This window comes from Camelina sativa, chromosome 2 (genome assembly GCF_030686135.1).
Source record: "Camelina sativa cultivar CO46 ecotype springtype chromosome 2, ASM3068613v1".
NCBI classification, from domain to species: Eukaryota; Viridiplantae; Streptophyta; class Magnoliopsida; order Brassicales; family Brassicaceae; genus Camelina; species Camelina sativa.
The window spans coordinates 23,689,691-23,702,796 of NC_141881.1; the positions used below are offsets into that span (position 1 = coordinate 23,689,691).

Genomic DNA, 13,106 nt, shown 5'->3' on the forward strand with positions numbered 1-13,106 from the left:
GAACTACTCATCCCCTCAGGAGAACAACATCCCCTCTGCCACTCTCGGAGCCCTCAGCCCCTCAAGCTCGGTATTCAGGGGAATCACCATCCCCTCAGGAGCAACAATCCTTAACGACTATAAACATTTCTCGACACAACTACCTCCTGTGGTCCGAGTATAACATTGCAATGTTACACCTGCCCACTCAACTTATATCCAACTGGATTAACCACCAAGCAGAGAAATATCTGCTCCAACTGCATATGTCCACCTATCCGCCTCTCTAGGCCCGATACCTCTTGAGAATAATCTCATACCGGTCATCTACAACCGCTCCATCCTCTTAACATAAGGAGGAAAGTCAACACATTCATAACCGCTATGGTCATAAAACCTTGTCCCAAAAGTCAACACATTCAAAACCCGAGATTAAACCACCGTCAATCTCTCAAGGTCTACATCGTTATGTTTATACTCACGTCCTAGGAATTTCTTGCTCCCAACTCTTCCACTCTTAGGTCGCAACCTTCGAGTCATACCGATCTCACTCTCAGACCAGCATCTTCGAGTTATACCGTCTCACTCTTGGACCACAATCCTCAAGATCTCGGTATCAGGGGAACTACTCATCCCCTCAGGAGAACAACATCCCCTCTGCCACTCTCGGAGCCCTCAGCCCCTCGAGCTCGGTATTCAGGGGAATCACCATCCCCTCAGGAGCAACAATCCTTAACGACTATAAACATTTCTCGACACAACTACCTCCTGTGGTCCGAGTATAACATTGCAATGTTACACCTGCCCACTCAACTTATATCCAACTGGATTAACCACCAAGCAGAGAAATATCTGCTCCAACTGCATATGTCCACCTATCCGCCTCTCTAGGCCCGATACCTCTTGAGAATAATCTCATACCGGTCATCTACAACCGCTCCATCCTCTTAACATAAGGTGGAAAGTCCTCAACATCCGCAGCCCTCGACTGCACCCCGCCACATGCGGCACAACTAGAGCCTACACTGGTACCGCTCTCGGTAACCGCTCCAACAGCACGCCAACAGATCCGCCAAGCGATCATCTCGACCCTGGGCTCCACCTGCTGCAACCCCACACCTGGGTTCCCAGCACCCCCGGCACGCTCACCGGCTAATCCCCTCTGGTCCCTCCTGATACGCTTGCGACCCTCTGACGTACCTCCTCATGGAACTCTGGACCACACACTCGCTGGCCTCGGGACCCGCCCGACAATGACCACGACCACGTCCCCATCCACGACCAACTACTCAAACACCTTAACCACTGATCTTCCAAGAACAGAGGCTAACAAGCAGAAAACAAATCAATACCACACAAAGAAACATAACAATAACTCACCGTGGAATCTCATTGAAGGCTCGAAGAGGATGATACTAGGACTCCATATCGCAGACAAATTTACTAACTACTCATAATCAATTCCATCACACAACATCATGCATCAAGCAAAAGGAAAATAATTCACCCAATTAAATTCCTAACCGCTCTAACCATCCATTTAACCATCCTAGAACCGTAAAGGCTCTGATACCAAAATAATACAACCCGACCACCTTTTTTTAATAATTAAAAACAATATATAATTAAGCATCCCATACTACTTAATTAACCAACCCAAACCACAACTCAACAATAAACCAGCAATAACATTAATCACAGCGGAAACATACCAATAATACAAAACCAACAACATCATCAAGACAATAACATTCCTAACCATTCTATCCGGCAACCTACCATAACACTAAACCAGGTTCCAACAACATAACCAACAAATCCAATAACACACAAACGAGACCCTAGATCATCCTCCTCCTCATTGCCATGATTCCACGTCACAAAGCCTGCACACCACAAACAACAATTGAGATGCGTAAGTATTATCACAAATACTTAGTGAGGCAATCCTCCCATCTACTGGGCTATACACACAAGCAACTGAGATTTCCAATGCTTAACAAATGACAACCAAACACAAACAAACCAGGAAAAATCACGAAACAAGCAACTTGGTGTCGACCGACACCAGAGAGGTGTCGATCGACACTGACCAAACATGGTGTCGACCGACACCTAACTGGTGTCGATCGACACTTCCTTCGCAGACGCGAACTGCACGAATCCGAACGACGAACCTCCGTTTCCAATCATCTCCAATCCGTTCCCACCTCACCCAAAACCTTCAGGAACCTATAAGAACCATAACACAACCACCACAAGCAAGAACAACACCACTAACACAACCAATCAAGCAAGAACCACACCACAAAGCACCACCAATCAAGCAAGAACAACAAAGGATTCTCAGGCTTAGATAAGCCATGGTCATGCACTCACCTTAACAACTGATTATAACAACCAATACAACCAGTTGAGACCCTCCTAACGTCTGAAACAGCCCAGAAACGCCCTACAACAAGCCACACAACCAAAAACGACTTATAACAAAACTGGACAGAAACATCAGAAAAGAACAGTCTCAAAGACGAAACTCTAAAATAAAAACCAACCGTTAACTATCAAATCGCTCCGGTGAAAAGCTACCCCTAGACGTCACGAAGCTTCCCACAAAATTTCAGCACGATCAGGCACCACACGAGATTTGATATTCTTGCAGTAAAAATTTTATTTTTAAGTCTAAGAAAGAAGGATTGACGTCGCAAGACCTTGAGTTGATGTTATTTTAGTTTAAAGAAGAAGGATCGACGGAAAGCACAAATATTATTTTAACAATACATGTGTTCATATTACTTTCTTTGCGAATAAGGATTTTGGTTTGAGAAGTTTCAATACATGTGGATCTTAAACTGAATAAGTATATGGATGAAATTATCAATAATTGGATGCATGTGTTGACTATGCTGGTCTTTATAAATTGCACAAATTTTATAAGAAAATAAAAGATTTTGGTCTTGGAGTTTGATGGGTTAACAAGTTGTATGGTAGTCTAAAAAAATATTTTTCAGTGAAAGAAGGTGAAAAAGTTGACGAGGAAAAAGAGAAAAAAAAAAAAAAAAAAGAGTATAATGAAGAACATGATAAAAGTAACGAAGACAATTACCATAAAATTTGACAATAGAAATGACAAGAAAGAATATGAAAAATAAGAAAGTATTGAATAAAAAACACGAAAACATAGGTGGTAGCGATTAATTAAATATGAAAAACAAGATAAATTCAAGATTACAAAATTATTTCGTTTTTCTGGTGGTCAAAGAAATGGTTTAGGATATGTGAGGTCACCAGTTTGATTCGCCTTGTATTGATGTCGGGTTAAATTCATGAATTTTTTGATCTGATTTGAATGTATATCTGAAATTTAAATTTTTATTTAATACTAATATAATTTATTTTTATAAGATAATATTTCATTGCTGTCATCAATCACATACTCCCTGCATTTTATAATATAAGATGTTTTAGAGAAGATTTTTTGTTTCATAAAATAAGATGTTTTCAATTTTATATGCTACTTTTAGATTAGTTTAATATAGTATTTTATTATGCAGTTTAATTTATGATTGGTTGAACTTTAAAAGTGGTCATTTCTTATATTTTGAAACGGATTGAGTATATATAATTTTCATCAAAATATATCAAATAAACCTAGTTCAATAAAAAAAAACCAAGATCCTAGTTATGATTTATGATAAAAGTAAATATACCATAGAAAGATTAATTTTACAAATCTAATAAATGAATATGTTTGTTTTTACATTTATGTTCTCGTAAATATACGATTTATCTTATATTTTATATATATATATATATATATATATATATATATATATTTTTTTTTTATGCTCAGAACCTAAATTAATTGGAAGAACCAAAAACTCAGCACACCAGAAAATAGCATAACCCTCTCTCTCTCAAAGACGAAGGAAAAGCAAAAGATGGATTTACAAGAAGCGATGAAGAAGCAAAACGACGTTGCTCTGTTCCTTGCGCAGAAAGTAATTTCTGCCGAACCTAAAAATTCTAACCTCGTCTTCTCTCCGGCATCTATCAACGCCGTACTCACCATGGCCGCTGCTACCTCCGAAAATGAAACACTAAGATCCTGCATCCTCTCCTTTCTTAGGTCTTCGTCCACCGACGAACTCAACGCCATCTTCCGTAAAATCGCTTCGGACATCCTTGTCGACGGAAGCAAAAGAGGTGGGCCAAAAATCGCGTCGGCTAATGGAGTGTGGATAGAGAAATCACGTCCGTGTAGTCCCGCGTCGAAGGATCTCTTTGAGAAATTCTTCAAGGCTGAGTTTGCTCTAGTTGATTTCCGATCCAAGGTTAGTTTCTCTGATTCCTCTAAGTTTTTATGCAAAAATATAGTATATTTTAGGTTTTGAATTTGCTTTGATTAGATTAGGTCAAGAGCTTGTGTGAAACTGTACTTAGAGAAGCTACATATATGATCTTACTCAATCTTTGGTTCGGTTTGGTTGTGGTTTTGTAACTATGGTTGTTGTTGTTGTTTTGAAGTATGAAGAAGTGCGTAAGGAGGTGAATTCTTGGGCTTTACGTCACACTAATGGTCTTATCAAAGATCTTCTTCCTCGTGGATCCGTTAGAAGCGAAACCCTCTGGATCTATGGAAACGCCTTGTACTTCAAAGGAGCTTGGAAAGACAAATTCGACAAATCAATGACGAAACACAAACCTTTTCACCTTGTTGATGGCAAACAAGTACATGTGCCTTTCATGCAAAGCTATGAAAGACAATATATAGAGGCTTACAACGGTTTCAAGGTCCTTAGACTACCATACCGACAAGGATATAATGATACAAGCCGCCAATTCTCAATGTGTATCTATCTCCCGGACGAGAAAGATGGACTCGATAACCTTGTGGAGAAAATGGCATCTACTGATGGATTCTTGGACAGTCACATTCCGAGTTGGAGAGTTAGAGTTGGTGAATTCAGAATACCAAAGTTTAAGATTGAATTCGGGTTTGAAGTTTCCAGCGTTATTAATGACTTTGCCCTTAATGTGTCATTATACCAAAAAGCTTTCATTGAGATCGATGAAGAAGGTACGGAAGCTGCAGCTGCTACTGCACTACTTTGCGCTTCTGGCTGCAGCGCTTATATACCTCCTCCTCCAATAAATTTTGTGGCCGATCATCCATTTTTTTTCTTGATTAGAGAAGACAAAACCGGAACAGTTTTGTTCGCTGGTCAATCTTCGATCCAGCCTTTGGTAGCTCTGACACTGGAGGTGATTTTAGTGCATCAGACACTCCTGCGTTTGTGCCATCAACTACCCCATATTTTGGCTCTTCCCCAGATTTTGGACGGTATACTTCACAATTTGGTAGCAATTCCTTTGGTTCTACACAATCTCCCTTTGGAGCCCAAGGTTCTCTAGCTAAATCCTTAACAATTACAGATTAAAAGTTGGTTAAGTTCCCACCCATTATTTAACAAATGGTATATAATTAATTATGTTGATATGTTTTGTTTTGCAGGGGCACAGGCTTGGACCCCAGCATTTGGGGGTCAACAAGGGGGTAGAAGTGTAGTCTTCCCTTATGAAGAGTGGGGCACTGGTAACCAGCCTGACGGGATGCTACAATCCATATCTGCCATGCCTGCATACATAGAAAAAAACCATGAGGAGCTTAGGTGGGAGGACTACCAGCGTGGACATAATACCACTCCTGCAAACTTCAAACTCGAAAGGCAGGACTCTGAAGCGAAAGAGTAACTCAGAAGACAGTAAAAGAGACATCGACTCGGGGTCTATTATGTCGTATGTTCAACTTTATATGAGAAATAAAATAAAATAATTTGTTACGACTAAATTTACTCATTGAATATTTGACTTTTCCATGTGAGAAAGTCTCATAATCTGAATCGAGTATTCTAACAATTTTATCAGGAAAAAGGTAAATTGATAAAATGAATTTTTATAAACTTGAATTAGTTAAAAATATAATCACATTCTGATTCTTGATTGCAACATCAGTACTCACTATATTACAAAACAAATACACCGTAAAAAATTCAGACAATGAATCATTTTGTTGTTCCCAACCCAAAAGTGTCTTCAACAAATAATATCTTTTTCTTTCTGTAAATTTTTTCAAAAACAAACAATAATGTCTGTCTCTGTTGTTTTCACCAAATATGTGTTTATCTTCTTCTCCTACCTTCCACGAGGATGAACAAGCTGCGAAAACACAGCACTCGTAGTCGCGTCTTCCGCATCATCATCAGTACCTGTCCCTGAATTTACTCCTCCTCCTCCTCCTCTATCAATTATACTCATACTGTTATCAAACGGCTCCATTGGCGCCATTGGTATCCCTGGAATATGGTTTGTACTATTATCATCAGGCTCCATCAAAGCCGAAGATGTTTCTTCTAGCTGTAACGCGTATTCCAAGTTCCACAGTACATCTCCCATAGAAGGCCTGTCCACGCCGTATTCAGCCAAACATTTCTCAGCGGTTTCTCCAAATTTCTTCAACGACGCTGGATTCACTTTCCCGGTTAAGTTACTGTCCATGATCTGATCGAGCAAACCCTTCTTCTGCCACGCCATTGCCCATTCCGCTATGTTCACTTGTTCCCTCGGTAACACCGGGTTTAAAGCAGGTCTACAACATAGAACTTCCATTAGTACAACACCGAACGAGTACACGTCGGACTTCTCTGTTAACTGCTGTCTCCTGAAGTATTCCGGGTCGAGATAACCGAAGCTTCCTTTAACCGCCGTGCTCACATGGGTTTGATCAAGTGAAGGACCAGTTTTGGATAGTCCAAAGTCAGCTACTTTAGCCACTAGATTCTCATCGAGTAAGATGTTTGTAGTTTTCACGTCACGGTGTATAATGCTCTGCGATGCACCTGTGTGTAGATAATGTAATCCTCTCGCTGCACCAATGCAAATCTCGAGTCTTTGTTTCCATGACAACGGAGGAAGATCAGCTCCATAAAGATGACTCCTCAACGGTCCATTAGCCATGTACTCATAAACCAGAATCATTTCGGATCTCTCATCACAGTAACCGATTAAAGAGACAAGATGTCGATGTCTGAGTTTGGACAACATTTCGATCTCGGTTCTGAACTCAGCCATACCTTGCTCGGATCTTGGATTACCTCTTTTAACCGCGACTTTAGTCCCGTCTTCTAAAGTTCCTTTATAAACTCGTCCGAATCCACCAACACCAAGCAACGAGCTCTCATCGAACTTATTAGTAGCATCCATGATTTCTTGAAACATAAAGCAACGTCCAAGATGCGTAGAAGCTAACGAAATGCAACTAGCTGTAGCACTCTTGTGAGAAGCGGTTGATTTAGTAAGAGTCTGAGACAGTCCATATAAAGGCAACGGCAACCATGGATGTCCATTACCAGCTTCTTGAGGACTCGTTGATCGCTTCTTCCTCGAAGCAACCAAACAGCAATAACAACAAACTGCAATCAACAGAACTACAAAGAACGAACCAACAGCAGAACCAATGATCACAGCTTTCTTCTTTCCCTTATCTGATCCTCCAGGGACAAGTGACTTAACCGAAGAAACACCACTTAAGCTCTTAGCTTCATTACTAATCTTCAAAACCTCTAAACCATTCATAGTTGCGTTAGTGATATCTGCTTGTGAATCAGGCCCAACACTAACGGTTAAAACATTGGGAGACTCAACGGAACCATTGGAGATAAAATCCTTAAAGTAAGGAACTTTAAGACCATTAGTCAACGTAGAGAGATCAAGACTTCCAAGAGCAAGATCATCATTCACATAAAGATTGAAAACAAGCGTGTTCAAAGCTTGGCTCACGACATCACAGAAATGAACACGAACAAAGTACCTGAAGTCTGGATCTACAGGGAGAACCCAAGTGACGTTAAAACTAGGACTCGCTACATTAGCTTCACCCATTGTATCAGCAGTAGCGTAAACCATGTTTGGAGCTGTTTCTTGAGTCACGGAAGCAGAGTACTTAATCGAAGAAGGGTTCGCCGTTACGACAAGAACAGAGCTGTTGACATGAAGATACTCTGCATCGTTATCCCATTGTCTCCCCAACGTATCGTTTTGAGAAGTCAACAATGGTCCTCCCATGTTTAATCTGTAGACTGTTTCAAACGCAAGCTGAGAGAGACCACTGAACGGAGTTGAAGGGTTTAAAGCCAAAGCTTGATCAGGGATAAGACTATCCGGAACAGAGACAACCTCAATCGCGTTGACAAACACCACCGAATCGTTTGATGGAATGAAACTTAACGTCAAGAACTCTGAAGTGACATTGACTGTGTACTCCTTGAAGAGGTAAGAGCCGTTGAAGTTCTTGAAAGAGAAGTCGTTCAAGAGCACGAAGTCGTCTGTGACGACAGTGATTGAAGCAGAGCGTAAGTTCCAAGTAGAGTTCTTGATTGGTGAGAAGTGAAGACGGATCCAATGACGACCCAAAGAAGTGATTTTGAATCTGTAAGAAGCTAAACCGGAGAAAACACGAGCGGTTTGGTAGATCGAAGTGGTTGAATTGGAAGTGGCTGATGTTGAAACTGAAGAGTTTCCGATTTTGAGTACAAGAGATGAGTGGAGTGAATCCGGAACAAAGATTCTGTTTTGATAAGTTATGTTTTGTGATGAGCCACAAGAGATCAAGTAATTGTCTGGAGGATTGAATAAGGCAGATGAAGAAGTTGTATAACAAGAGAGGAACAAAAGAAGAAGAAGTAATGATTTTGTGAACACCATTGTTGTTGTAAGAACCCTAGAAAAAAAACCCAAATTGAAATAAATGAAGAGATGCCCCAGAAGTAGAAAGAAAGAAACAAACAAGCTCAGATTTTTGAGATTGGTCTGAAAAGAAGATGAAGATAGATTGATTGAGAGAAGGTTTGGGTTTGGATTCACATGGCTAAAAGGGAACACCCAATTGGAGAAGAGAATGTGTGTGTTTTGGGAAGGATCAATCAAACTCAAGTGAGCAAAGAAATGGAAGAAGAAAAAGAGAAAAAGGTAGAGACTTTTTTGAAGTGTTACTTTTAGTTATTTCTGCAAAATTTTCTTCTTTTTATGGAATAGCTCTTTCCAGGCTGGTTGGTTTTGATTAGGCTGTCATCTTACATACAGAGGAGGAGAAGCAACTCAAAGGAAGCCTTCACAAAGGGCCTACACACAGAGAGAGAGAAGAAGACTAATTAAATAGACTAAAACAGAATAGGATTAAAGAATTAATTAACAATAAGATTAGTTATTTTACTTTATAAGTTTTTTAATTATAATGATTTTAATTAGTTAGGTGTTAATTTTTTGTCTGTTGTACTAATGAGGATGCATAAAAAATTCGCGGCGGGTATTAGCTGTTAATTTTGAGTTTTTTTTTTGTTTGTAAGGGTCTTTTTCAAAAAGATAAGAAGAATAAGTAAACGTTTGTTTCTTTTGGCTATATATACTGTGTGTCACTGTTTGAGTGTTTATAAAAATCACAAATGTTTCGAGAACATTTTTGTGTGCTTTTTTTATGGACCTATCTTAATCAACTCGTGGTGTTAATTTGCGTTTCTATACAAATATTTTCAATTAACTACATAATAGGTATGTGGACAGCTATATAAATTTACTGTGATTAAAGCATGTACATCAGATAAATACTGGTTTTGGTCTTAACTAAAATGAGGAAACAAGCATATCAAAATGACCAATAAAGTAACCAGTTGATCTCTGTAGTGACTTGATATAGTATCAAAGTCATGATATTTACTACTATCAAGTATCAAGTAATGGAATATTTAGTAAAATAGATTTTGTATACAAAAATATGATTTCAATGATTTTTTGTCAATAAAGTGTGGTAACCGGTGGAAACCTAACCTAACTATATTGTGATCTTGTTGCATTAATGGTGAAAAGAAGTTGTCTTCAGTATATTTCAACCACTAAGTTAATTAAATAGCAGATGCTAAAATAATATACAGAGCCTTTGATTAATTGGTAGCAAGAGGCAGTAGAGGTATAACATATATAGTAACTTATAGAGCTTTACGAATAATAGGTCAAACCAGCCAAGTTCCCAACTAAATCTATTAGTATGGAGACTATGGACTATGGATGAATGAATCAATTAATTCAACTCAACTATTTATGGTTTCAGTTTTTAATTCAAAACCAAACTACACTGGCGTAGAAAATTAATGAGTTACTTGATACTATATGATTTTTAAAATAAAGTATTGATTATATGTGTTAATTGTTAATCTTATTTTTAAGGAATCGGCTAAGCATGAGACAACAAACGGCATAAATATTAACTCATTCGACCACCACTGCGTCAAGTCATAATTCCAAATTTTCACGTTTCAAGCGAAGACAATTACATGTTGATTAGAAGATTTCTGTTCAGTTCGATAATATGCTCTAAGATATGCTAATCTATAATACTAATATAGTTTACATGTTGACAACTTCCGCAGGTGGTGCATAGATACTAAATGTAGCTTTAAAAAAAATATCAAATTGCAACAAAACTCGAAATAAGTAGAACCCCACAAAACGCGGCTTTTGGAAGACGGGAGTGGACAAAGATGACGGCGCCGCAACCGACGGTGCCTTCTCTTCGTTTGCATTTGTGCTAACAACAATACATGATAACACCAAACCAAAACTGTGACGTTGTCTTAACTTGGGAACACACACAGACACACATAGAAGATGTATATAGAACTGATAGAGAAGAGAACAAACACACAACATAACAACACGATTTTTATTTCGCGTCACACGTTGTTTGTTATTTTAAAATAATAGTAATAATATAGTTTTTCAGCTAGAAAAGTTTATCGTGGTTCCGTTTATGATTTCGTTACTCGAATTTCTGTATTTTAAATTTTAAATTCTATTATAAATAGAATATTAATATTTTAAAATTTTGTGTGTATTCTTTGGTGAGGTAAGCTTTTTGTTTGATTACGTACTTTATATCAGATCTTATATTTCAAACATGAAAAAGACTATGGTCTATATAACGTGTTAATATGTCTTCTCGTTATATATATGATGGAGTAAATAAAGTCTATATATTTATTTGAGAATTTGCCAATCATAAGACGACATGAAAATTTCATTCTCACAAGCAAAAACATAATTTTATAGCAGAAAAACAAATAAAAGTAAAATGCAATATTCGAAGAAAAATAATATGATAGTGGAGGATGAAGTCGTTAGGTCACACCATGTGCCTGCACATGCGTTCGCATATCAAACCCACATGATTCCTACAGCTGAATCTTTTATTATTTTACTTAACGAAAATTTAACGTATTTTTTTTAAGTTCAAATGCTGGAATTTAGAAGACGACTATGTATGTAGTAGTATGTACTAACTTATAAGACTTTTTTAGATTTGTTTATTTAATAATTAATGGGACTTAATGGCACCAAAAGTTCATTCATATTCAGATTAACGCGTTGAATTAATTTTTAGGGTCTAATTAAAAAATTCCCATCTATGAAAGATTCATTAATTATGTATCAACTCGATGATAATCACTAATCAGACAATCGTCCAAACGTATTCCGGTAGGATATATTGATTGGAAATTTTTCTAGGGCATATTTATTAAACTATTCGCAGATTATTTTGTATTTAGACACTTAATCCGTATCCACTAAAATAAAGTTGTTAGCAATTAAGTTTTCTGTGACATGTTCTATCTTTCTATTAGTATTTATTTTTGTGGTTGTTAGTTTTTATATAACACAAGTGACAAACATCATAATGTGTCATTTTCGGAGAAAAGACATTACATTAATATATATCCAAATTGTTTAATTAACAATGATTCACTTATATTCACCTAAGACTAGAACATGTTGGACCCAATTCCCAAAAGTCCATTAACCTAACCTAATCACTTAGTCTAATTCTTCAAAATCGCCAACGTGAAAGAATAATACGTCGCCATTACTGAAAATACTTTTAGTCGTGGAAATATTCATTTTTCCTTCCATTGATATACAGATCGATTACCCCACAAAACAGTGATATATCGAGAGAGTTCAGAGTTATATTATCCTGTGATAATTACATGCATAGCCAAAATATAAAAATATGATCCAAACAATATATATACGGTATATAGATTGGATTACATGTACAGTTGAAAAAACAGTTGTACACATAAGTTGGAACTTGGAATACATATACATTACAGTGATAAACGGTAACACATATCCAGAATATATCCATCATGTAATTGACTGCCCAAGTCGGGAAGTGTTCACGTAGGAGTTAATTTATTATTATTATTTTTTTTTTGTTAAAGAGTTTATAATGTTCTTTCAAAAAAAAAGAATTAATTTATTATATGTAGATATTTGGTTACTTTTTTCGTAAACATGTTTGTATATATATATATATATATATAAGTCGTAAACATAATTTCGTAATTATTATTTTTAGCTAAATTAAAAAAAAAAATCTTTTATAATCTTTCTTTTATGACTCCCAGATGTGAATGAAAAAAACTCAAGAAAAAGAGATTATTCTTATTTATAAAAATGAATTGAAATGAAAATGTGGGGAAACAAATGAAATGGAAAACGTTGGTCACGTCGATACCGTCAATCACGACGAGGCCGTGAATACAGCCGAGAGGTGCGTTTCGTTCTTTAGCCTTTTTCTGTGTTTTTTTTTCTTCTAAAAAATGGCTAACGAGTAACGACTCTTTTCTTTGACTAACCCCTCATCTTTCCTCTTTAGGTCCAACCATTTCTTCTTGTATTATCTATCACATATCATCAATTGATCAGATCATATATCAACTTGATTAACTTCCTTACTGGACTAGAGAGACAAATAGAGAATCTACGAACAAGTTGGAACCCTAAAACACATTCATATATGTAAAACCGAAAATGCCATCAATAAAGTAAATTAGTTAGGTGATCTTAACAGTTTGAGATCTCTCTTATTGTAAGTAATATCTTTTCTCACTTTCGGAATGTGAGGTTAATTTCATGTTCATTCAAAATGATGGGACTTTTTAACCCTTTCATTTATACAATGTGGAATTTATAGTAAGTTAAGTTCTGTTCATATTTAAAGTGGAATTTATCTAATG

The 13,106-nt window shown here is 37.1% G+C and overlaps 1 protein-coding gene and 1 pseudogene across 1 annotated transcript; one reads left to right on the forward strand and one right to left on the reverse strand.

Annotated features, from left to right (window-relative positions):
* Nucleotides 1-3,851: 3,851 nt before the first annotated feature.
* On the forward strand, nucleotides 3,852-5,730 carry LOC104754149 (serpin-Z2 pseudogene; annotated as a pseudogene).
* A 186-nt stretch (nucleotides 5,731-5,916) lies between these two features.
* Nucleotides 5,917-9,163, reverse strand: LOC104729593 (receptor-like protein kinase THESEUS 1). The gene has a single exon (XM_010448553.2). It carries the CDS (start codon nucleotides 8,737-8,739, stop codon nucleotides 6,172-6,174), a length of 2,568 nt encoding a protein of 855 aa, XP_010446855.1. The 5' UTR covers nucleotides 8,740-9,163; the 3' UTR covers nucleotides 5,917-6,171.
* Between the last annotated feature and the right edge of the window lie 3,943 nt (nucleotides 9,164-13,106).